Here is a 26,526-nt window from a genome sequence, read left to right on the forward strand (position 1 = left end):
TGGTACATTCCTTGCCATGACAAAAAAGGACATCAGTGTACAGATACGTCCTCTCACAAAATAGGAGTTGCTATATTCAAAGAGAGAGGCAGAGAGGAAAGGTGGGGAAACAGTGAGGGGAGGGATAAGCGAGAATCCGATTAATTTATCCATTTTGAATGAAGTCTGACCTTCATTCTCTTTCTTTCTCCCTGGTTCCTCCTGTGAATTTTGAGTGACATGCACCAGGTGTCACGCACTGAATGTCTTTGGCTTTTTTTTCTCTTACTGCTTAAAATGAAAAGTGTGTGTGTGTGTGTTTCCTGTGTGTGTTATTGGCTGAGCCTTTTCAGGGGCTGGGTAATTAGATCAGACTGTCGCTCCCCGAGAGTCAAAGCGAGCTCTAAAGTGACAGTTGGGAACACTGTTGTAATTTTCTGCTCCTCCTGATAATTGAAGACCGTGAATTTGGCAGCACTAAATATTCAGGGAATAAGGAGTAAACAACAACAACACCCTCACCCTCCCTCTTCCACATGCGCCCCAAAAATAACACTCGCCCACATGCAAACTCCCACCCACAGCTCCTACACACACACACACACACACACACACACACACATCTAATACCTCCTGCAAATGCAGCAACACAAAAGTACTGGTGTTCTCTTGGTACGGTGTCGGCTATTTTCGGTTAGTTCAGCACAAATCCTCGTCGTCCTTTCAGGCCAATAAAGCGCTTATTCTCACCACTTATTGTCCATTGATTTAGCGAGACTGTAACACTTCTCAGATCTCGGCTTGACACGTTCACTGGTGCTGAGGTTTAAAAGTATCCGAACCTTAAGTAACACAATGCAAGAATGCTCTGTTACGTAATTCACAAACACCTAAAACAAAGCGACTGCACAAAGCAATCACATATTTCTTTTTATAGCTGGAACAAAGTGGAGTGTACGGAGCTCCAGACATGACATGGGGGAAAAAACTCTGATTATACCTCTGATTCGTGGCCACGAAATAGGTATAATGTAACATCCATCCATTTTCTACCGCTTTATCCTCCCCAATCTCAGCTGATATAGGGCGAAAGGTGGGGTATGCCCTGAACAGATCGCCAGTCCATCACAAGGACACACATAGAGACTTACACTCACACCTACGGTCAATTTCAGAGAGTTCAATTTACCTAATCCCCAGCAGGGGGGATACAAATCCTGTCGGGGAAAACTAGCTTGGCACGACACTTGCAATGCCAGAATATCTATGTAAAGGCCACATTATACTTCTCCGACTGCGTAACCACGGAGACCCCTCGAGCCGTCATAGTTCTCCGTCTTGGTGCCAGATACGCACTGCTATTTCCCGCCCAATCAGTAGGGGTCGCTACAAAAGGTTGTTGTGTTTCTGGCTACAGTGAGCAATGGCGTCCGAGAGAGAAAGACTGTTGAATAGCAGCTGAATATCATTAAAACAGTGACCGTTTCTCAACTGAAATAAATATTTTCCCGTCCTGGAACGCAGTTTCAAGATCATTTGAGGCGAGAAATTAGCCATTTAGAGTCTAAACATGTGGTTTGTGTATTAAGATATGACATATTTATAGTTTGGCAGATGTGATCAGCTCCGCCTCTGTGGACGCTCGGTGTGCACAGTGGCCGGCACAGAGCAGCTTAATCTTGGACCCTGTCCTGAGGACCAATCACAGCCCTTGACGGAGTGACAGACACAATATTTAGTGCAGCCGGAGACGACGGAGAGTCTCTCCAACAGGCTCTCCGGCGACGTAGAGGGGTCTCCGTAAGCTACATAGAGCACCTACGCAGGAGTATAAATTGAGCTTAACTCATTCCCAACATAAAATAAAACTCAATCACACTATCTCTGTCCATCCCAAAGCTTCAGCCCTCTTCGCACGATTTACTTCTCCAGGTTATTCATGACAATGTTATTAATATTATTGGAGAGATTTTTTTTTACCACGTCAATTTTAGGGTTCCATAGTACTGTATACGTTTGTGATAACAACTGTATCCCAGTGAGAGATGCTCAATATGCAACTTCACACAGTATTCCTTACGTACTGTAAACTACTTCCACCACAGCTGATCCTTAGACTGGTGATAAAGTCTACAAGTGAATTCACAGCAGTAACAACATGGTGGTTATGAGCTCAGCACCAGACTCTGACAGGACATGTGTGCATTTTCGCATGAATCCTGTTTTTTTTCCCCCCTCTTTCTCGGCCATCTCCTTCACTTCCACTAAAGCCCTGCTGTTGCAACCAGCCGGCCCGTCTCTACACGTATGTGTCAGCGTGCTCGCTGCACACAGGCATCTGGCCGGGGCTGACTCTGACAGCAGCTCGTGTCAGTTAGTGTTAGTACTTGCTAGCATCAAACCAAACCTGGGCCAAACCCACAGACCAAATAATGGAGGAGCCGAGAGGCACTGGCCCTGACAAGGACAATGTATTTGAGGTAACAACCGCATCCCTTTGCTGCTCTCCTCTTCCAGCCTCCGTTGTTTTTTCGGTTGTTTTTTTTGTTGCATGTTATACAAAAAAAAGACACGTGTTGTACTTGACTCAGACCATTAAAAATTACGTTTCTTGAGTGTTTAAACAAAATGAAGTGATGAATAATCTGGTGCAGTGCAGATACTTAAATGTTTTAAGCAGCCTTTGCACAAGCAGTACATTTGATTCTGGAGGGAGAATGACTGAACGCTGCAACAATTTTAGTTTTTGAATTGGATTAGCAACAATAATCTCATTTTTGAAATACAGACACTAATCTGAGATCATTAGCATGCTCTCGCTCTCTCTCTCTCACACACACACACGTTCACACAGCTATCCATTTAAGGACTTGAATTGATTTACATTCATTTGAACAGCCTAACCCGAACCACAATTTAAATCTTAGTCTGAAAACTATTCCTCAGAAATTAGGTTCTTGCCTCATTTATGACCAGGTTTTGGTCTCCATGAGGACTTCTGGTGCTTACAAGGTGTTCTTGACAGAAAATGTTCTCAAGGGGTAACAAATTCAAGTGCACACACACACGCACGTTTGTATAGCATCAAGTGCCTAACCCTAACCTATACCTAATTCTGACCCTAAAACCAGGTCTTAACCCTGAAAAAGTCATTTTTAGAGGTGTCAGAATGTGAGGACCAGCCAAAATGTCCTCACTCAAGAACGCACACACACACATAGAGGGGGTGACAGATCAGAGGAGGCAGCAGCAGCACAGTGATGGATGGGCTGTGGTTGACTGTGCAGTCAAATACGTAGCATCAGTACCAATACAGATTCAGTGTTTGTATTGAACCACTACATTATTGATTATGAGCTATATCAATTATGGATGACAGCCTCCTCAGAGACATCACAGTCCAACACCACAAAGACATGTCTTGTAGACGGGGCTGAACCACGCTGCAGAATCATACTCGCTTTGGCTGTTTGCATCAATCTGCTTCATTATTGATCACAGGGAAAATCAATTATTGACACTAAAGGCCACGAGGAGAGACACAGGAGGCTTAAATATGGAGTCGTGTACCTTTTTTACACGGCCGCTAAAAATAACTTGCTTGTTAAGAGTTAGACTGTACCGTTGTGGTGAATCAGTGTAACTTCTCAGATGTGGGAACGTGTGCGACATTCAAAAAACAACATTTACAATCGCAGGTTTCATGTGTTTAACAGCTGTGAGCATTTAGGGATTATATGGGGTTTTGTTAGTCTGAGTTAATATTTCAATTATTCAGACTTTTCTGTTTTCTGTTTGTCCTGAAGCTACAAATCAAAGAACTGGACAAGATAGACTACAATAAAGGGAAATTAGTCATATTAGATTTCAGATGTCCTTTCTGAGCATGTGGAGAATCTATCTAACACAGAAGTCCTCTTTCTTGAATCATGTTTGACATTGCACTGCAACATGGCGGACACTGTGTAGAATATGCAGGAGTCTCTCTCTGGTGACTTTTCTGGTGATTAATTATACATATTTTCCATTCCTGCCACTAGATCCCTCTAAATCCTATGCACTTCATATTGTTTTAGCTCTATATCACAATGAATACACGCTCATACTTAATAAAACATAACCACATATGGACGTTCACATACAGCAAGCGTGTACATTCTATAGCTGTATAAGATGTTGCGTTCACACAAGGTGACGTTGCTATTTTTTCTTTTTTTGTTCGTGGGGCAAGGGTTACATGAAAAAACGAGGTGACTAATTAAGTGACTTCTCAGTTTTATGGGATGCCAGGCAAAAAATAAAATATATGAGTGTGTGTGTGTGTGTGTGTGTGTGTGTGTGTGTGTGTGTGTGTGTGTGTGTGTGTGTGTGTGTGTGTGTAGCCTCAAAGGTGAATCATCCTCACTCCTGTCCCTCCCACTGCTGTGTCATATTTTCCACGTTTGTCTGTGCACAGTCACTCATTTTGTGTTTTCACACGCGCGTTCATTGGAGTGTGGATACCTGGGTCAGGTTCGCGTGAAAATCCAGAAATTATAGTTGTGCTGTAATTTCACGTTTGTTTCGTTAAACATAGATAATAATAATCGATAATAATAATTAGAGTCGCTTTATCTCTTACTCCATCTTAATCCAATTTCACTCTACCTTCACTCTAAGTTGGAGATAATGGTGTCACTTTGAGAGTTCAATAGTTTCTCAGGTGGACATAGAGTGAAATATGGCGAATTCAAATGGCATTTCTTTAATTGCTTCATTGAAATGACGGTGTAAACATTAATAAATTGATGTATGATGAGTAAAAATGTACCGAGTGTATCTGTTTTGAGTCAAAGTTTACTATTTACATCAGGTCAGTGAATGCAACAAACACGCCGATGCATGTTAATCCTTTTCCATCATCAGATCATGACATTTAGTGCTGACTCGTGGATGCTTAAAGTACGAGCCAGGTCAAATGCTGCACCCAACCTCTCAACTTCATTCTCAGCATGCATGCTGCCTCAGCTAACAGGCATGTGAAGCTTGGTAGCCATGATCCAGCAGCTATTATGGCACCATAGAAAAGGGCAGATGCAAAAAGGCTTACCTGAGTCCATAAAGCACTGTGCCGTCAGGGTGCAGACGGATCATTCTGTTCTTCACTGTGACGCCATGAACGAAGGACTTCTTGTCGTTGAGGAAGTAGGTATCAGGGACCCACAGCTGATCTGCCACTCGGTTATCCAGGGTCAGGTTGTAGGCGATCTCAGAGTAGGAGAGACGCTTGTCCCGCCACGCTTGCTGAAAGTACATCGTCAAGGTGTAGTCCTGGAGGACAGAGAAGGGAAGTCCATTTAGTGAAGACTCATAAGAGGAATCAGAGCTTACACTGTTTTCAAGGTCCAGAGTTTCACATCTAGGAGGGTTTATTTATTACAGAAATATAATATGCCGTACTACACATGGGCAATTTGCAACACAAAGTTGTCACCATGAGATTTCACTAATCCTCACAAATTCTTACACACTGGACCTTTAAAGCCATTCAAAAACTCAACATACACCATGTGACTTCATCTACACGAGGAGAGAATGCATTTTTTATTTCCCCCCTTTCATCACAGCTCAGATGTCACGTTGCTCTGCGTGAACATGGACTCCACGGACGTGTCAGAACATGCTGTTTGGACAGCGTCAGCGTAAAAGGTTTCTTGTGGTGTGAAAGGCCACAGCCTATACTGGAGCCCATGATGGCTGAGGTTGTGGGGGTTAATATCCCACTTCCCTCACTTAATTTTAAGACCATAACCAGAGGGTGGCTTTCTCAGCTGGGTGGCTGTTGTCTCAAGATAAAAATATCTGTTTTATAGAGACAATACAGGCTATAATGCTCGGAGCCGGTCGATCTCTGCAGCTGGGGCTTCCTCACTCTTCTCTTTCTTAGGTGGTTTTGCTTTTTTATTCTGCGCCATAACCACAGCGCCATGAGTTGTGAGAATAAGCAGAGTGTTCCAGATTAAAAAAACTGCATTTTAGGTGTAGTGTTTGCATTTACACATATTCCAGCACCTCCTCCTCCTCCTCCTCCTCCTCTCCCCCTCCTTTCTGTCTCCATGTCTGTTTTCTCACTTTGAATAACGATGATTTCCTCCCACACAGCCACAGTAAAACACAGCACCGCGGTTCCGTCTGCTCTGTTACAGTATGTTGCAGTGTAATCAATGAGTGAGGAAACAAATTAAAAAAATACCCTCCATGAAAAAAGGCCCTTGAGCTTTTACTCTAAGCAGCCAGTGAGATTGCTTATCACGGTGCTCCTATGTTTCCGAGGCCTTTTCGCTCACATTCGCATGACGCTGGTGAGCAATCACCGACTCTCGCTCCCCAACTCTCAGCATTCACTCCGAGCAGCGAGCACAACAGAAACACTGTGCAAAAAGGGCGTCTAAAAATACACGAGCTGCTGCCATGTTGATTTTTTTTCAGGTGGGGAAAAGTCAAGCGAGGACGTCTGCGTCCTTATCCTGTCTTACAAGAGTTCCCACTGCACCGTCCTCTCACTTGCTCCCTCTCTGTCTCATTATCAGCCTGTCGATCAGATATCTCTATCACCTTTAGGATCGTTAGCCGCTGCCCGCAGGCTTGCTGTGTATAACCTCCCCCGAGGCAGCATCTCCTGCAATATGTCCCCTTCGTTAGCGCCATCCTTCACCGTATTGATGAAGGAGCACAGAGATACAGCAACGCTACAGAAAATTAGATTAAACAAAGCTCTGGCATCGTTGTTTTAAAGCGGAATGCATTCGTCAGTGTGCAGTAGCAGAAAGCCAGAGCTGGGCACATGAACTAATCGGTGCACCTGACAACATTATATTCAGTCAATGGTTTTGCACTCAGAGATCTTAATGTGTAGAGTGTAGAGTTCACCGTTGTGTCAAATATATGGCTCTAAGTATTATAGTTTCTTAATCAGATGATACTTTCTTTAGTCTTTGAGATTTCAGAATCTCCTAAACGCTTATAAGATATGTCAAAATTGCTGTCCATGCACAAAAAGTAAAGCTGCAGTAACTCCTGTTGTAACTGCTTTCTCAGAGGAGCACACGGAACAAACAGAGCAGTGAATCAAATACACCAAAGGTATTTTTCTTTATCAGCATTTACGCTCTAAAGCTAAACAAACAAGAAACTGGAAGTAAGTGAGCTTCTGCAGTGACTGACAGCTGCAGCAAAGACACGTCCTTTCCTGCTGCGACTGTGACACAAACACTTTTCCATTGTACAGTTCGAGCACTACTCGACTGTTTGGTATCAGGCACGTCCATTTCCATCACTATAGTACTATAGTATAGTATAGTATAGCAGGGTCGTCATAGCACGGCTGCAAGAAACTGCCGCGATCAAACTGGTTCGGTTTGATTACATCAATTGATCCATAGTAAGTTCAGATTCATTTAGTTAAACATAGAGTCATGGTTCTCAAGCTGTGGTACGTTTACCACCAGTGGTACACTAGCTTCCTCTACTTGGGAGGAAAATCAGAAATACTGTTCTACTATACTGTTTTACTATACTGCACGAAACTGCCGTGACGCGACACAAACACACAAACCAGTGACGAGCAAAGCAGTTCTTTTCAGTGTACTGAATCATTAGAATCAGTTCAATAAAAAGATTTGTTCAGGACTTCCTGCATGACCAGAGCACTGACTCGATTGCCAGCTTTCAGCAGTGCTGTCGCTAAATACACCAGATTCCTCTGTTAAATATTGATGTAAATATATTGAATGTCCTTGCTAAATGTTGGAGATTAACGCATGTTTTCAGGATTTTTAAGACTTTTTAAGTGATCTACCGTTCAGCATTCCTTCCTTTGTCAGATGTTGCACTCATGACTTCCAGTGACGACACTCTCTGACCAATCAGTGGCCGGCAGTCTGACAACGTTACATTTAGGCTCAGCTCACTTGGAACCTCGCCAGAGCAGGTGGTAAAAAAAAGAACCAGGTGCTATCGCTAATGGAAAAGCAAAAAAAAACTAGTTACCAGTGTAACTAACTGTTGTGCATCCATCATCCCTCTGTCAGTCTTGACGTAAAACACATCACTGTGTGTGCAGCACAGGACTGTTGGCAGACACTAAAACAAAAGACCATTCTGTGAAACACAGAGGGAGTTGTGTGAGGCTGAAAGGCTTAACCAGTGTTGTGTAAACTCGTTTTACAATGGCTCGTATGCTACAAACATTCATTTATATTTAAAAGTTACACACTGCAGCTTTAAAGGCCTTGGGTGACATCAAGACGAAACATTATTGGATGTGATTTTTTTACTCCATTAGATCCACACGTTTTGCTCGCTGGGAAAGGAATTATTACAATCCGTAGGATTTGGCAACCCTAATTCATTTATAAGGACACCTTTAGCATCTTTATCAGATTTGATATGATATTGTTGATATTGTTTCTATTGCTTCTTGTATCCTTTTTAACTATAATTGTTTTAAAGTATAACCCTACGAGGGTGGCACTGTTAGGGATTTACTGTATAGGTGTATTTCTGCTCATTGGCCTATTGAAAACCAGGAAGTGAACCGTGCATATAGATTCACAGCAGACAAGCAGCGCAGCAAGGCCCCTGCTTTCATCCCTGTGTGTGCGCCTGTGTTTTGTGGGTTTAACAATATACAGAGACTCACAGAGTAACATCTGGAAACTGCACACTGCCTCCTGGCTGCACTGTAAAGTGGCAGCATAATTACAGCCTCACAGATGGCGCTGTTCACCTCCACTCGGACATCACTTGAAGCTTAGAGAGGGACACAACATGAATGCCTCCAGCAGTTATTCTTCAGAAACAGCTAAACACGCAACTGAGCACGGAAAGGTAACTAGAAGAAAGAATTATGTGCATTTTTGCAACATTTACGATTATGAATCGGTGCATTTCTTATGCATGATAAAAATGAATGCACTGCAATACTTTTATTCTGGGGCTATAATCAAAGGGGACAATTACATTTGAAGATTCTAGAATACAAAAAAAATACCTGTATTTCAAACCATGGTGTATGGAACAAGCTAAATGTGTAATTAAAACTAAGCCTCAGCCCAAATGTTGTATGCGTTGTATGGTACCTGTACTGCATAATGACAAATGTATCTTAACAAACATAATCCAGTTTAAAAGGAAATATAAGGAGGTCATTTTTACAAAGTACAGGAATTTGGATCAGGGAACAATAAATATATTAATGTGTATATGTAAACTTAGGTATGTGAGTATATAATTGGGAGGCGTGGCTATTTAGCTGTGAATACACCTCTACATGCGTAGTATGTTAAAGGAGACATTTTATACCCTATTTCTGCAAGTTAACCTAGTTCCCTGGTGTCCTAATGAACATGTCTGTGACATGCTTCGTCTAAATATCATAAGGATGAAGCACCACAGCAGTTCAATCACTGCCAAAACAGCCCTGTTCAGAACGCTCGGTTTTGAGTGTCTGTCTCTTTAAATGCAAATGAGACACAGGAAACTACGTCAGCGTCACTGAGGCTCCGGCAGCTAACAGCAATTAGCATTTGGAAAAGCCATCATTTGCCGACTCTAGCCGGCACATTGCCGTCATATATAAAATGTATCCTATGGACACTTAAATCCTCTGAGGCTGGAAGTTTGTGTAGAACTCTGTGCTGCACTCTGCAGCCAAGAATAGAACACTTCATAGACTTCAGCTCAGACCTGCACGCTCACGTTTTTAGGGACAAAGCGGAGCTCCGCGAGACAACAATTCCAGGAATGTCTCATTGTGACGTCCCAATGAGTGTGGAACATCGCATGTCTTATCTTCTGTACTACCACAAAAACACGAGTGAGTCATCTTTTTTCGCACTTTGCCTACTCATGGGGCCTCCAGAGTCCCAAATATAAGTATTTAATTTTTGCATAATATGTCTCCTTTAATAATCCAATATAGATCATATTTTATTATATATTTGCTGTGAAGTCTGCTACCTTTGTGACATGTTAATAATATAATGAAGATAAAAATGTATTAATATATCAGAAATGAATATCCTTCGACACTTCTGATCTGTATATAATATAATATAATACAGATAGGGGTAGGATTAAATTCATACTTCTTCTTGAACATGAAATATAGTCTTTTAAAGTCTTTTTCTTCCTTTTGTATGCATTACATGTCCAAAATAAATAATTTCCTCAACTGGACTAAAAATATCTGCCGAGTAATAAACTAGACGTTTCCAGTGTTATGTGCTAAGAGCTTCATCTCGTCCTCCATCTACTCAGTCTCTAAAGGCGACCTTCACTCTCCTTGTCAGCACCTCCCAGAAACTCCATTAACATCACACACACAGACACTGAGCCACTGAGCATCAGTGAGGGAGACATCTTGTGGCGAGAACCAACATTAAAAAAAAAAAAGAAGAAGAAGGAAAATAGCACAGAATATACAAACACAGACAGTGGATTCTAAACGTGTAAAACATTACGACTGGTTGTACGTAGTGACAGAATCTGATTGTGGGAAAACAAAGAATCTGACAGAGTGGCAGCGGGAACATTTGTGTTTCCCTGAGAAAAGTGACATGCTACAGTCAGCATACAAGGCCTCCATTACAACTACATCAGCCATCACATGCTGCTACACGACGGAGGACGGAGAAGACAAAAGACGAACGAGAGACACAACGCTCTCTCCGATCGCTGAGGTCATCTTTAAGAAGTGGAAATCTAAAAAAAAAAAAACACCCATATTACTCAATAAGCTCAACTCTCCACCATGATAACCATCTAAGCACCAAAACTCACTGAACCACATACAAAAGGACTTTATTCCTTAAGATAACTAAATAAATAATATATATTCTTTGTATTCATTTATTTATCTTCTTCTATATGGACCCAAAACATCAAAACTTAGAAGAAACATCCTACCAGTTCTCCCTCATCTGCTTAAATCACATCTCCCGATTCATTATTCATTATTGTTGTTGTTGATATGATAATTATTATTATTATATACAATATGCTCCTCTACTGTGTATATACCTCTGTGGTAAACAGATCCTACTAAACAGAATTTTATAACAGCTGCATTTTTCTCCAGATTTACGAGCTTATGCATTTTTTCTTTACAAAATATGTAATAAATACATGTGGGGATTGAATATTTCTACCTTTTTTTCACCCTTTTTTTTAGTGTATGGTCATGGTTCTTTATTTCGTCACCTTGGGCAAAGGCAATAAAAGTGTGACAACATGCAGACTTGCAGCATATTGCTTACACTCTGAACTGCTGTGTCCTGCTGCAGAGCGTTTCAGCTGATGCAGGGAAGCAGAATCTGCTGATCGGGACAACATCTCCTGTGCTACAAAAGGGAGATAATTCAACATTTGGGCAAATAACGAGCTCAACTGGACACACTGCAGACTCTTGTGCCCAGGAGTACGTCACAGAACATCAGCTGGTCGGGCTGAATTTAGTCGTTCGTGGCGCTCACTGTACTTGGTTAAATAAAGGCTTTAGATTAAATCCCGGGGACCGAGGGTGGAGTTGGTGCATTCTGAATGAGTTTCTGGCAAACACACATCCTCGGGGGAAGTCACAGTTTGACTCTGTTTCAAATGGGTCATTTTTCAGCTACTTAGCTTCAGTCAGGAAAGTGCTTGACAGAATCATTAAGGAAACCATCAACACATTAAAGGCCTTTAATGGATCGTACTCCCATCTGTAAGACACACACTTTTTTAATGAGAGAATATCACTAACACTTCAGCCGGACCTCAGCGTCACAACTGTGACTCTGCCCGGGCCAAGTGTTGATAATTAACAGAGAAAAAAACAGCAAAGCAAAAATAAGAATTGAGTTTTTATGATTGTTATGTTTCGACTGCTGATGTGTTTAAGAAAAAAAAAAAAAAAAAAAGATGCACTGGCAGAAATCCATTTTTGCAACGTACTATTAGATTTACAAATGAATCAAATCAATTATTTAGCATAATTTGACCATGTGCACCAAAAAGCAATTTCTATTAAACAGTTTTATAGAGTCATCACATTCAGTCACCGACAGAGTTCTCATCTATGAATTAAAGTCTCCACGGACTGAATATTATGCAAAGAACAAAGCATGCACATAAGGAATCTGCAGGATTACGAGTTGTTCTTGTGCCGTAATTACGCTGCTGACCATATTAATCTGTTACCGTGCGCACTGTGTCCACTCAGCATCTCTAATGACACTGTTCTCGACAACCTGCATTCTTGTTTTAGGCTTTTTTGGAAAGCTCAGCAGAGCAGGCAGAAAGAGAGCGGCGGTGGAGGAAAGTGCATTACATGTTGTGGCTGATTTGTATAGAAAATGTGATTTTTGACATTTTTGCAGCCACAGAGTGGATGATTCTGTGATTCTGAAATCATTAAAATACCATGTTTCATGTCTATAAATGGAGCATGTTTAGGATGGACCAAAAAAAAAGATCAATAAAAGTGTCTCTGATACATTCTTACTGACATTTTCACTAAAACTAACTCATTAAAATGACTCTCACTTGGAAGTACAGCCATCTTAAAGATACTATACTCCATATATGGGTGGCTGGGGGTCAGCGGGAGAAGTTGTGGGTTCAATTCCCAGCTGTCACTTGATCCCAAATTGTCTCTGACATCTATGCTGGTGTGAATGGGTATAATTGATGTGCTATATGAAAGTGTGAGTGAATGGGTGAATGACAAAACTGTCATGTACAGCAAGACTAGAAAAGCACTCAGATGATTTACCATTAATATGAGTTAAAATATAGATATGAACAAAGCTAAACACATTACAAAAAAGGTGAAGATGTAATAAGAGGTAAAATCCTTGGGGGGAAAGTCCCTGGAAAAGATGCCTTATTTGCTTTTTCCTTGACTTTCCTAGATCCACCAAAAAAAAAAAAGGAGGCTGCGTCGTCATGGCAACACTGAGTAAAAATAACACAAGCTTATTTTCCACAAGCTGAAAATAAAATGGAACAGGATCAGTTTGGACAAACAAGATCAAAATGGTTGCTAATTCACAGACACGAGAAGCCGCGCGTCGTTCACGTGGACGCACCGTCACGGCCGAGGCCGCCGTCGCCTTCCCTCTGGTCATCAGCTCCTTTTTGTCTGATGACCACATCCCCGTTACTCGTACACAGAAACCAGTGCTTGTCAGGATAATGATCGTAATAAAGGGAACACTCACGCCCCACTAATTCTTCCATCCCAGAAGCCACCACAGCTGGTTTGTTTAAATCTTTTAATTCACAGCCAGCTAATTAACATTCAGAGAGCAGTATTATAGTACAGGCAGTGCCTCTTAACAACCGCCAACCTCAGGTATTTTACATGTAATTAACGAGCGGGATGAAGCGAAAAGACGAGGAGTGAAAATATTCATTTACCTCCCTCCTTATTCCAGCCACACAGTGCATAATATATACATGGACGGGATGCTGCGGTGTTTTTATGCAGCACCGATGCATTGCTGAGACAACAGAGTCCACTTGTATTTAATCAGCTGCACTGACTGAGTACAGAGCTTCTTTTTTTTTTAAACACTCTCAAACCGGGGTTCAGTTCCTCAAGCTGTGATTGCAGCAAAAAAAAAAAAAAAACAGCATTATGCAACTGCAATTTCAGCCGCTGTAAGAATGGAGTGACGCGCGACGGAGCAGGTTGACAGACACACACACACAGAGGAGGAGGAGGTGGTGAGGGTGTCTCTTGACCATAATATCATCACATCTGTGCCATATACTGCCCTAACCCCCGTGAGTCAGCAGAGCCCACCCAGTGAGGACATGCGGTGACACCTCAGACTCAGAGGACGCTTCCTTCTCCTCAAAATAGCACGTGTGATGTCCCGCAGACGAGGCTGCCGACCTCCGAGTGCCGACTGACCTGCACATTTCTGTTGCCCTACAACATGGCTGACCCTTTGGGGGCCTCAAACAGGCCACAGTTGTGGACTCCACAGTGGCACAAACACATGTGAAGCAACAAATCTATAAATCCTGCCATGTGCTCAAACACCTTCAATGGTATCAATCAGCACCAACGTTGTTTAATCATCTCTATCTTTAGAGAAGTAAACAACTATCTAACCCACTCACTACAGCCAGTTCCTCCATTTTCCTTCAGGTTCAAATCAAAGATGTTATCATGCGGAATCACCTGGATCTGGTTGGCGTTTTCAAATTCCTTTACAATATTTTGACTTGACTGAAACTCCATGACCGTGGGTCGTGGTCAGTGTTTTCCCTCTTTGTTCTGCATTAACGTTTCACCATGTTACAGTCTGCTTATTTCCTTATATTAAACCTAACATCTGTGAGGGTTTCCTACTGTGTCATCGTGGGATCCGGGAGCTTTTCTTTAGCTCCTTTTTGGTACCAAAAGATTAATAGACTAATAGAGAAAATATAATATAGCTGTGGCTATAGACTGGAGAGTCGTAACATTTGCTGTAGAGACTTCAGTGAGGCACCAGCCAGCCATTACAAGCTCAAGCTGTGCAGCTAAATATTGTTCAAACCCTCTGATGATTCTCTCGTCCGGTGTCGTGGACACGTAAAGCTTCATATAACATAACGGTTGAAGACAAATGTGTTTAAAACGATCCAGCGAAATACGAATTTAATGGAAATACGAGGATATAAATCATTACATTTTCGTTCTGGACCTCCTGGTGCCACAGCTGTGTCTGCAGTAACTCTTCGCCAGCTTCCACCAGGACGTAGACGTCATTAAAGGAGATAGTGAGGCTGATCACAGTGACCTTCACCGTCCCACTCTTTATCAGTTTCATCCTCACCTCTCCTCGCGTTCTTGTTGTTCTCAGCACTTTTATCTTAAAAGTGGCCGCCTCCAATAAAGACAGATCAAAGCGACCCCGGCTCTGAGCACGGGTCAGCAGCGCCGTCCCCGTGATCACGGCGCATGGTGATATTATTGATTTCTGTCACATCAATCTCATCCGCGGCAGTTATCCATACCGTACCAAAGAGGGACGGACATGAGGAAGACGAGGAGGAGATTTTTTATCTGGGCTTTTTTCGCAAGCTAATGACAAGTCCATTGAGGTCTTAGTATGTCTCCTCTCTGTGTGTGTGTGTGTGTGTGTGTGTGTGTGTGTGTGTGTGTGTGTGTGTGTGTGTGTGTGTGTGTGTGTGTGTGTGTGTGTGTGTGTGTGTGTGTGTGTGTGCGTGTTCAACTTTTCATCTAAATGTGTCCGTGGTGTCAGAGGGATGCCTGTGCAGATCCGGCAGGATGAGCTTTTCTGAGAAATGAGCGAGATGAATGCTATCATAGCCACGGGGAGTTGCATGACGTCAGTTGCCATTCAGATTTGTGTTTTCATATACACACACACACACACAGAGAGAGAGAGAGAGAGAGAGAGACACACACACACGTATGAAGCAGTGTTTTTTTCCAGATGAATGCCTCCATAGATGCCTAGTTCTTGAGTGAGATAACCCTTTGAAGCAAGGCAGAGGTGGATTACATGGCTGCTGAGCACCAGAGTCACAGCCAGGGAATCCAGTCAAAGTGGTGGGAGAGAAGAGAAGTTTCTATTTGAAATTGAACCCTAAAGCACTTCTGTTCTGTCTGCGCTGACCACTAGGGACAATACTTAATATCAATATCTGTCCAGGACTAGTCAGTATCACTGGACTGGATATTGGAAAAAGAAAAATGTAAATGTTTTTTAAATGGCGAGTTATTGCTTTATAGTAAATCAATCAACACAAATCCATCCCATTAACAGCCAAGTTATTTAAATGAGGTTAACATTTTTAAAAATGGATGTAGTCCTCTGCAGTTTGCTGGTTGAGGCCAACGAGGAAGATAGAATATAGTGAGTAGCCACCAGGGGGCGTTTGTTTTTTGTTTTTTAAACTGCTTGAATGGAAGTCTATGCGAATATGAGTAAACATTTTCCTGATGAATTAAAAAGTCTCCATCGCTAGAATCAGCTCCTTTTCAGAAGGATATGACATCACATTTGTAAATGAAACTGAAAGTCAGAGGAAAATAGAAAACAGCGCTATGAGTGGACACAGAATAAGTGATTTCCGTCAAAGAGGGAAGACACTGATTATTCACGCCTGATTCAAAACAAACTGCTTCAAAATGACCACCACAGGCTGCCCAGTCAAAATCTGACATGCAACATTTAGACATGGCCTTAAAAAAGGTTAATAATAGAAAACACGTCTCCTTCCGTTCCTAGTGGCAAACTTGCTCCCCATGCTCTTATATAACATGTCTATTATGTTGCCCCTTGAGGAGGCTGCTTTGTCAATTATCTCTGCCCCCCCCCCCCCCCCCCAAAACTGATTTGTCTGCAAAGACTGAAGGCACACGCAACATCCCATAATCCAAAAACACACAAAACAGCATGGATGACTTGTTTACTGCAGCAGAAGGTAGTTAAAAACATAGGTGGTGCTCTTGAATGGGGGCTGCTGAACTTTAAAAACCTGAGTGACCAATACATTTATCATTAACAAACCGCTTACGTCACCTGACAAGTAAGGGGGGGGGGGGGTTGTCCTTTACGTGATTATGTGATTATGTGAGGCGAAAAGACATGTCAATTTGCATGAAGGGAAGAGGTATTATTATTATTTTATTATTAATATAATTATTGTGTAAGTTACTGCATTGAGGTGCGTGTGTGTGTGTGTGGGGGGGGGGGTGATGTGTCAACAAAGAGTCAGCACGAAAGAGGCTTGAAAAACACACACACACACGCACACACACACATACGGTGTGGTGTGCAGCTCTCGGCTGTGCGTCCGGAGTGCGCCAGTGAGAGTGTGTTTTGAATTCAAATGCAGCATCCAGAGCTGCAAATGCGGCGACTGAGAGAAGGATGGCGATGATGCGTTTGCGCGAAAGCCTTCCATGCATTATTATTATTATTACAAACATTTTCAGCCCGTTTACAGCGGATAGGTTCATATGACGATGAGATGCCTCGAGCCTGACTCGGGTTATCCCGGCTCTGTCACACACACATTTTGCCCCGTGATAAGTAGCGCACTTTCCCCCCCACACCCTCCCTCCCTCCATACACCCCCCCTCCCCAGTATTCCAGCCGTGCCACTGGCACATTACGCGGGATAATGATTATGAAGATGAACCTACCATATTGACTTCAGAGACCATGTCTATGCTGGCTATGTCAATATTCATCCCCACAGCCACGGGCGCACCTGTGAAGGAGAGGAGGCGTTAAAACAACACGTATGAATTATTCTCCCCATCATGTAAAAATGGAACAGATTCGTGACGCGCGCACATGCAGGATCCTCTCCACCTACAGGACACTTGTGCATCATCATCAGCCTGTGCAGAAACCGTCATGTCTTATACGCAGATTGAGCCCTAACTCGTATTTTTTTTTTTGTGGAATTATGGCCACTTAGGAGAAGGATCGGTCACGTTTTTATCTCCTCATCAAATGAAACATGCACACTAGTCCTCATCACAGCCTAATTGGAGAGGCCCGTTTAGCTGTGATGGGATGATTTATGCAAATTACAGCAGATTTTGCGATTCATTAAACATGTATTGCACGTCAGGAGGGCGTGAAAACATAACATTCCGGGTTTTCGGCGTTTGCTCGTTTTACCTCCGAAATCTGGCCTCAACCGAATGTCGTATCCTTTCATCAGTCTGTCCACGGTTTCTTTTACCAGAGGCATATTGCTGGGATCTTTGAGATCCTTGACGCTGGTGATGAGAGACAGAGAGAGAGAGAGAGGAGAAAAAAGGGTGGTGTAATGTGAAATAGCTGGTTAGTATCACACGCCAGGTAACAAGGACGACGCGACATGCAGGGGGAGATGATAGACGACAGAAAGATTTACCTTTGAGCCCAGACAAAAGTCACAAGTAAGGAAAAAGTCAAAATCCCAAAGTGGTTTTTCCTGATCCTCCCCATCGCAACAGCTTTGAGGTGGTGTAGGGATGCGAGTGAGGAGAGCGCGCATCCAACTTACTCCAGACAGTGCAGAGGAGCCAATGAGGGGCGCATGCGTGCAGCCTGCCCAAGATCAAAGAGTGGAGACTGATGATGGTGGATGAGCAGTTTCCATTGCAGAGAAAAATATTAAAGGGACATGTGGATGTGCGTAATGAAGAAACAAGCGTTCTCAGGCAGGACAAAACAGAAGCACAGCCGTGTTAATGTGGAGCTTGTTTTTAAACTGTTATTTGTTTATTTGTGTGACACACATGAGTTTGTGTGAATCCTGACAAGGTCAAACAGCTGTGTGGGTGCACTGATCAAGTTCATGCCTCCTGTTCCCATGTTATGCATCAACCACAGATCTACTTTATATACAAAAAAAAATCCTGTGCCACTCACACAAAAATAGAAAACTAATGACAGGAACACAGATAAAGGTGTCATATGCTATTTTTCTTCTTTCACCCCTGTCATGTTTCCAGAGGAGCTGCAGCAAAATGAAAAAAGGCAGTTTCCACAGTGCCACAGCAGCAGAGATGGTGTTTAAAACACAATCCTACAATTCATTTCCTCAGGTTTGAGCACATTTTTGAGGCCATGAGGAGGAGGAGGGGATGCGAGTGGCCTCTAAACTGTCTTTGATCTTGTTGTAGGGGTAGCTGTGCTTCTGTAGAGGGCAGGCTTCTGGAAGCATTGGTTCACAGTTGCATCACCGGCAGTTACAGCCATCATAGATTATATCATCCCCTTTCTATTTGATGTTTCCAGTTTTGTGTGTGATGTCTGTCTTGTTCCAGCGGTGTAAGAAGTTGCGCGTGTACAGTATATGTTTAAAGTGATTGAGGCCCCGTGAAGGGCAGCTCTTCAACGACTGATCAGAACACAAGTGGGCAGTGGTCACAGCCTGTGAAATGAATAGATGTGCAGCAGGAGAATAAATGAGTTTCTGATTCATTTCCTCTGTCAGACGAGAGCAGAGTGAATGCAAAGAGCTTGTTCACAGAGAGAAAGAGAGAGAGTGAGCAGGATGGCGGATGGACGGATGGATGCTGAAGGTCTCTCCGGCTGCACGTGCCCTTTTCCAGGTCCTCTCAGTTAAGATCCATGTCTCTGCAAGAGCAGAATGTATCAGAGCACAAAATGTGAGAGGAGCACACACACAGAAACGTCTGCTTCCACATTCAGAGCTGCAGCTCTATCTGCAGTACATACTGCACAGCACAAACCGCTGCTGTGCCGCTGCCTGTCCTCTCTGTCCTCTCACTGCCTTTCTCTTTTTTTTTTTCCTCTTTCCCTCCCAAACACACCAAGACAGAGACATGTAAAAGGAAACAGATGTGATACAGCTGTTCTCGTGCTCTACATCTTGTCTCTCTCATTATCCTGCAGAAGGTTATAAACAAAACAACCTTAAAAAGATTCTCTGACAGGAACATGAGAAGCATGATGAGCAGATTTGCACTCCCCCAATGTTACGTAACACCTCTCTCTCTCTCTCGCTCTATGCACAATATTACTCTCTTTCTTTCTTGGACATGCAGCTCCATGTTTAAGTGCCTCGCTTATTCCTGCACTTTTTTAATGCAGTTAATGTTCAAAGTAAGCTCTGTGAGACCAACTCCCCATGGACACACGGTGCTGTCATTAAAGCAGTTGTAGTTGTAGCAGCCCTCAGGTAAACCCCGTATATAGAGAGGAGAGACATTGGTGCATGTTTTTCCTTCTCAAATTAACCCAGCACTCTGCCTCTTTTTTGTATTGTAAATCAGAGATGATAATAATAAAAGGCACAGTGCTGGCGCGTCAATGCAGTAACAACGCCACCTAACATCATCTCACAAACACACACACACTCTTTTTTGCCTACAACTCCCAGGGCTGTTTCAGCATGAGGAATTATTAATGTCTTTACTGGATAAAAGTCTTTGACAAAATTCAGTTTCTAGTTAGCACTGAAGCTGTCACGATTGAAGAAGAATACGACAGGTTTGTTTCTCTCTGATATCTTGCATCAACTGTGAAAACTCTCCAGCGAGATCTATTTTTGCTGTTTGTTGGGAAAAGTCTGCTGTGTCAGACCTTTCTCAACATATATAAATGTATACACACAGCAGCATATGTTTATGAAAGTGACTACGAAAGCATAAGTGCTTGGGACCCTGCCACTAAATGCATTGGGTTAAAACAAATGCGTGTAAAAGGGATGCAATAATAACAACTATTTCTGATATACAAAAACAAACATTTACTTTATCATACTTCTGACTATTTGTCCTTGTAAAAACTTGTAAACCATAATTGACCGTATTAAAAGGTCACATTACTACAAAGTGACATGATAACATGCACGGAGGCTACGTATTTACCAAAAGCAGTTGGTCAGTAAATAATGTATTTTTTGCAGACTGGGTTAAAATACATTTTCTGTGGTTATTGTGATGTTGCTTAGGGCAACCAACCACTCAAAGTAAACGTCAATCAGGCGCGTCTATGTGTTTTAACACAGCGGAGCTTTAAGTCACAGAGATAAGGGCTTTAAAGCTTTGGACTCACAACAGATACTCGTGATGAATCTGCTTAATTCATTATTGGTCTGAGATATTCCATGAGATCTGTTTGAACAGGAAACTAATTAGATGTCTGTACTTCTCAGCAGTGTCTTTGGATATACTAGAACTACAGACTGTATATAAAAAATGGACACAGTGAAGCCCTGGGAGGTAGCAGTCAGCCACCAGGGGGCAACACCTGATTTATAATGTCACTAAACCTTTTCCTGGAGGAGTTAATGGTCTCACTTGTTAGTTTCAGGTCTCCTTCAATAGAACATGATGTCGATTTTGTAAATGATGTTCCCCTAAAGCATGGCATATATATAGGTGGACACCAGTGTGACTGATGGATAGTGTTGTCCAGCAGGTGCTCAGTTGCAAAAACTTAACAGAACTGGCCAATCGCAAATCTCAAGGAGTTGATTTTGCAACTGGAAGACTACATGTATATTTTTATAAACTAGAAGCCAGATACATGTACAGGACAGGTGAATGTGCTCAGTGTACCTGGCCTTCTCCATTGTGTCCTTGGCCAGGTAGATGTACCAGTAGACAAAGTTGAAGAGGGCGAAGGTCAGGGGGAAGAGGATGCGGGCGTACTTGTCAATGGGGCTGGTGCCAGCCAGCTGTGGGATTTGAGGGACAGCTGAGCCCTGCTGCATGAAGATGGGCACTGGCGTAGCCTCTTGTGGTTCACTGCGGCACACTGAGTGGTTTCTCCTCTTCAGGCCTTCCTGAGGGCTGCTGTCCGACTGGTGAAATAGGGCGGGGGGGGGGCAGGATGGGGTAAAATGGGGTTTTTGCACAGTAAGGAAGAAAATGGTTCAATGAAATTTTAAAGATAACAAAACTGGGGATTTCTGCCTTGCATGAACACACTGTATATGCTAAATTTAACATGCTGGAGTCATGAATACAAAACTACAAGTCATATTTGTTCCCACTGGAGTTTTCACTCACCAACACTCCTATAGAACGCAGCAGGCAGTTTGCTGGATGCCCATAGGATCTTTGGGAGATTATGCAGGGAGGAGAGCAGGAGTTGCTCTCTTCTCACACTGAGGCTATTTTTAAAGCATCTTACCATGAGCCCTACATGTAAGACAGGTCCCAGGAGGATTCTGTGGTGGCTTACTGTATTAGCATAAAGCATACAGTAGGAGATGAGAGTGCTACAACAGCACATATAATTATTTAATGTGTGGTGTGCCCTGAATGGTAAGAATGGTGACTACTTGGAAATGCATGAAAAAAGGTCCCCCCCGCCCCCCCCCCCCCATCCATGATTTCATTTTCCTCCGAGTATGAAGCTGGTCTGGCTTAGTGTTCATTATCAGCATCACTGCATCAAACTCTGCAACACTGAGGAGACTCTGCCTCGCCATTCTTCATTAGATATGGAAACGAGCTGCGTAAATCTATGTGAGACATTGTGTATTTAAAATGATAGCATCAGTAAATCACCTGAACTTTGATCAAATGTTTGCCAAGGCTGACATTTCTGAGCAAATTGCTTCATATTTTTATGCTGCACCACCACTGGAACCTACATTTCCTAGAGGTAACTTCCCAAAGGGATTAATAAAGGTTCTATCTAATCAAATGTAATATTACATTTAATTTAACAGTCGCAAAGATATCCCAAGTTGTTTTTACAGGAAACTGTTATTTTTTCCCCAGTATAGGTCTGTAACCTCCTGTACTGCAGACACATATGTTCTAAAGTTTAAGAGACAGTAATCTACTGTAAAAGAACAGATGAGGATTAAATGAATGTTGATACCACCAACTTTAGACACTAAATTATCTAAGAACTAAAAGTCGTGTGAATTTACTTTCCATCAGTACATTTGCATTGGTGAGAAACTGCTTTAAAATAACAATTGTTTTGTTTTCAGGGTCAGAATAAGAATGTACTTTAGGTGAGGGACTTGCTTTACGGAGGCCGCCATGTGTCCACAGCAGACCAAAAAGACAAACTAGTTTTTTGAAACAGAAATAATGTACACAAATACAAAGGCCACCATAGCTCCATGATATGGTAAGAAACGAAAGGGTGAGCAGCGGAGTCCTCTGTTACAGCCTCAAACTGGACCTTTGCGACCGCGGCCATTTTATGTTTCTCTGTTTAACATAAAAACTTTCCTCCAAATCAATTATGTCTAATATTAGAAATGGAAAACAAATTAGGTGCAAACTTTTTCTTGTGACAAACTGTACAAAAATATTACTGAAAATCAGAAAGGTAACGAGATACGGTGACGTATGCAAGCGTTCACCATGTTTTGTAGATGACAGTGAATTTTTAGCTTCCTATTATTCGTTTTTTTTAGTGTGTATCTGCGTCATTACCTTGTTTAAGAAGCCCTGAAGGTTCTAAACAAACAGTTCAGCCACTGCTGAGAACGCTGTGTTTTATCGTAATCTCGGGCTCAGCGAGATCTCTGAAAAAACCCAGTCTGGTTACGTAAACAGCATTTCTCCTGAACAGCAGATCCTCCTGCTCCGTGCACATCCGGTTGCGTACATTGAACCGCAGAAGAAGGATAACGTCTGTTGTGGAGGTGTTTCACGAGCGACAGTGTCTTCTGACTCTGGGTCTGACTCCGGACCAAAGTCATAAAAGGTACTGCGGCTATTTTTAAACATTGTTAAAATAATGTTTTGATAATGAGGAGCAGTGCATCCACCGTTAGAAAAAAGTTAGAAAACTCACTGAAACGGATTCGTCGTCGTCGCTGCCTGTTGCCATCACCTCCAGCTTGTCTTGTCTGGCTTTCTGTTTCTTCAGACGGTTGGCCTGGAGGGTGGCGAAGTAGTTCACTGCTGCAAACTCGACGAGAGCCGACGCCACAAAGGCAAAACACACAGCGATGAACCAATCCATTGCAGTGGCATAGGCCACTTTGGGAAGTGACTGACGGGCACTAATGCTCAAGGTGGTCATCGTCAGCACTGTGGTGATGCCTGGTGGATGACACACACACACACACACACACACACACACACACACACACAGGAACATACTGTGATGCATGCCCTACATATATTTTAATATCACAGTGAACATTGTTTGGTCAATGCAGGTGCGTACCAGCAACTGTGCGTGCAGGAACAGACTCCTTGTTAATCCAAAAAGAGACTTGTGACAGCACAACAACCATTATGAGGGGGATGTAGGTCTGTATGAGGTAGTAGCCCAGCTTCCTCTGGAGGTGGAAATGGACCACCTGCACAGAGTAGTGACCTGCAAGATAAACAGCATAGAGGGTAGCATAGAAACAGATGCCCTTGCCTGCCCTTGAGACAGGAGAGCTGCTGAGAGCAACACAAATCACATGGATGCTGCTGTAAGTGCTGCTGTATGAGACTGGAAGAGCCAGCTGACTGTGAGGCAGCATGTGAGAGACAGGAGGAAAGAGAAGAGGAAGGACAAAAATGTGAGGGGGGTGGGGAAGGGAGGAAGAAGGGGAGAACCACAGACATTTGGAAACGGGATAAAGTTAAGAGGAGGAAGGAGAAGGGAATGGAGGAGGGGGCAGAGGGAGAGCATGCAGTGTCACTATATGTAACACTGCTGTGTTCTGCCTGACATTCAAAAAGCAAAAAACATGCTGCATCATGCATATACAGAGAGAGGGAGAGGAAGAGAGAGGGGGGAGACTGCTTTTCTGGCTCTCTGTGCTCTCTACATTGGTATGATCTCTGTGTTTTTGGAACCTGCCTCATCCTTTCCCTCTCTGCTCCAGGAATATGCTGGGTACACAGCAGGGGAGCACACACACACACACACACGTGTTTGTGCAGCTATTTTTGTGACACAATATTGGCTTCCATTCATTTGGATAACCTAAACAAAGGGTCATCCCTCACCTTAATTACAACCAGTTAATGCCTAACCTTAACCCTAAACTTGCACTAATGCCTCAGATATGAGATTCTGCCTCATTAGGACTGGGTTTTGTTCCCCCTGAGGACTACTGGTCCTGACGAGGTCAGCATTTATGCTAGAAAAGGTCCTAAAGAGGTCATAAATACAAGTCCCTACACACACACACTACTCCATCCTTCCTCCCCTCTCCTCTTAGGGCTTAAAAACCTGTAGTTCTTTTTAAGGCACACCACACGCATTAGGCCTTGACCACTTAAGCATCTTAGATGGCCGCTCAAGGAAGTCTCTGCTTTTAAACATGGACTCTGCTGCAGTGGAAGAGTGGCCACTCCTGCAGAGTTTGAAGACATTTGGTTTGACCTCTTTCTGCCTCATCAGCTCATGAGAATACATTTTAATTAAACTCGCGAGCGCGAAGACGTCTGTGACGTGTTACCTGTGTTTGATTTGAATATCTCACTGGACAAGGTCTGTCCCACCAGATCATACTGCAGAAGACTCATGGACTCTTTAGGACACTCGACTGATGCTATTGGTCCCTTCCTCCAGGTTGAAATAATTTCACTGCTCGTGTAGGCGTCTGAAAAGACAAAAGATAAGTGGAAAAACATTCACAAGATCACATTTATAAAATTTGGACATTTGTATTTCCTTTTCTTACTCACAGCTTCCAAATCTGAGCGGACAGGAGTGGCCATCCATAGGGAAGTCCATCAGCCTCATTGGACATTCTGCACTGATCGTCAGTCTAAGAAAGACGGCACACACAAATGAACCTTCTATTGAGAAAATACAGGTTTATAAACAAGGTGACGGCGGTACGGTGTGAGGTCACCTCATCGTGTAGAGGACAGTTCCATTTTGCATGATGCGGAAAAGCTTGTTGGGCGTGGTCATGTTATGTGAAATGGACTTCTTGGAGTTCCTGAAAAAAGTATCCGGCGTCCAGATCTTTTCCACCATAAGGTTGTTCAGCCGCAGGATTTCAATGGGGCCCTCGTACTTCAGACGCTCATCGACCCACATCTGGCGGAAAAACATGTCCATGGTGTACTCCTGACGCATAAACAGCAGACATTAGTGGATGAAAACACTATGAATCCCAACAAGAGCAGGCGTGTCGCTGCTATCAGTCATTTTCAGTTTGAGATATAAATCCCAAATTCAATTTGTGCATGCACTATGAAATAAAATCTTAAGTAAAATTTCAGGAACCAAAATATTATCTCCTGTGACCCAACTGTAGGTCCTGACCCAGTCTGTGCAAACAATACAGTCAGGAATCAGTTTCTATGAGACTGACAAATATACATGTCAACCTGCAGTGGAAGGTGATGAGAAAAGATGAGGCAATGATGGATGCCACTCATCCCAGATAATCATTAATCAATCCATTCAGCCGTGTCGCCTGCCTGACATGTTGTCATATTGATTTAGAGGCCATCAATAATAGAGTTGTAGAGCTAGTCAAACAGATTAAAGCTCATTAGATGGTTTCATGGCAGATTGCCCATAAGGCAGGTATTCAGTAGTGACTGAGGCACTGTCATCTCCCTCAGTCAGCACATATACAGTAGCATCTCACCATCTCAACATCTGAAACAGGTCCAAAGCTGGTGACAAAGATGTCCGTCTTCACCTCTGTGACACCACCTGCAATAGTTAGTTAATAAATGTACAAAATATATCTTCAATGCATCAGGCAAGGCTTTAGTGTGAAGGCTAAGATTTGAATTACCTCCAGATCCAGGACGCAATCTGTTGTCATAGCCATCCAGAAGTCGATCTAAAATACGAGTGATATTTTCTGAGGATATCTTCTCATTTCCATGTACATTACCGAAACTGTTAGGGGGGGGGAAATATAGGGTTTAAGCCCCCAGACGGTGTAACCAGACACTCCTGACCCACATTTAAGTAGAGAGATACAACTTACCTACACCAGCATAGAAGAGAAACTAAAGATAATGTCAGAGTGGCCATCCTGTGCAGCATTTAACACAAACTCAACTCATAGTTAATGAAACTCTGTGTGAGAGGAGATGTGTCCTTACAGTGACTGCTAGGTATGCAAAAGTATACA

General features: G+C 42.8%; 2 protein-coding genes across 2 annotated transcripts in view; both read right to left on the minus strand.

The window, feature by feature from the left end:
* The window catches only part of gabrb2a (gamma-aminobutyric acid type A receptor subunit beta2a), a gene marked incomplete at both ends in the record, with an annotated part of 31,346 nt that extends 13,374 nt beyond the window's left edge, over nt 1-17,972 (minus strand). The window contains 4 exons of the mRNA XM_083890682.1: nt 5,069-5,289; nt 17,174-17,241; nt 17,661-17,761; nt 17,899-17,972. Coding sequence (XP_083746808.1) covers nt 5,069-5,289; nt 17,174-17,241; nt 17,661-17,761; nt 17,899-17,972 — 464 coding nt within the window. The remainder of the gene's footprint in view (nt 1-5,068; nt 5,290-17,173; nt 17,242-17,660; nt 17,762-17,898) is intronic.
* Nucleotides 17,973-20,473: 2,501 nt separating this feature from the next.
* On the minus strand, nt 20,474-26,426 carry gabra6a (gamma-aminobutyric acid type A receptor subunit alpha6a; the record flags this gene model as incomplete). Its single annotated transcript, XM_083890789.1, has 10 exons — nt 20,474-20,487; nt 21,033-21,303; nt 23,268-23,518; nt 23,646-23,798; nt 24,880-25,023; nt 25,109-25,191; nt 25,279-25,499; nt 26,029-26,096; nt 26,182-26,288; nt 26,380-26,426. The coding sequence occupies 10 exons, from the start codon at nt 26,424-26,426 to the stop codon at nt 20,474-20,476; spliced, it is 1,359 nt and encodes a 452-aa protein (XP_083746915.1).
* Between the last annotated feature and the right edge of the window lie 100 nt (nt 26,427-26,526).

This window comes from Microchirus variegatus (assembly GCF_963457635.1).
Source record: "Microchirus variegatus genome assembly, chromosome: 6".
In the NCBI taxonomy this organism is placed as follows: Eukaryota; Metazoa; Chordata; class Actinopteri; order Pleuronectiformes; family Soleidae; genus Microchirus; species Microchirus variegatus.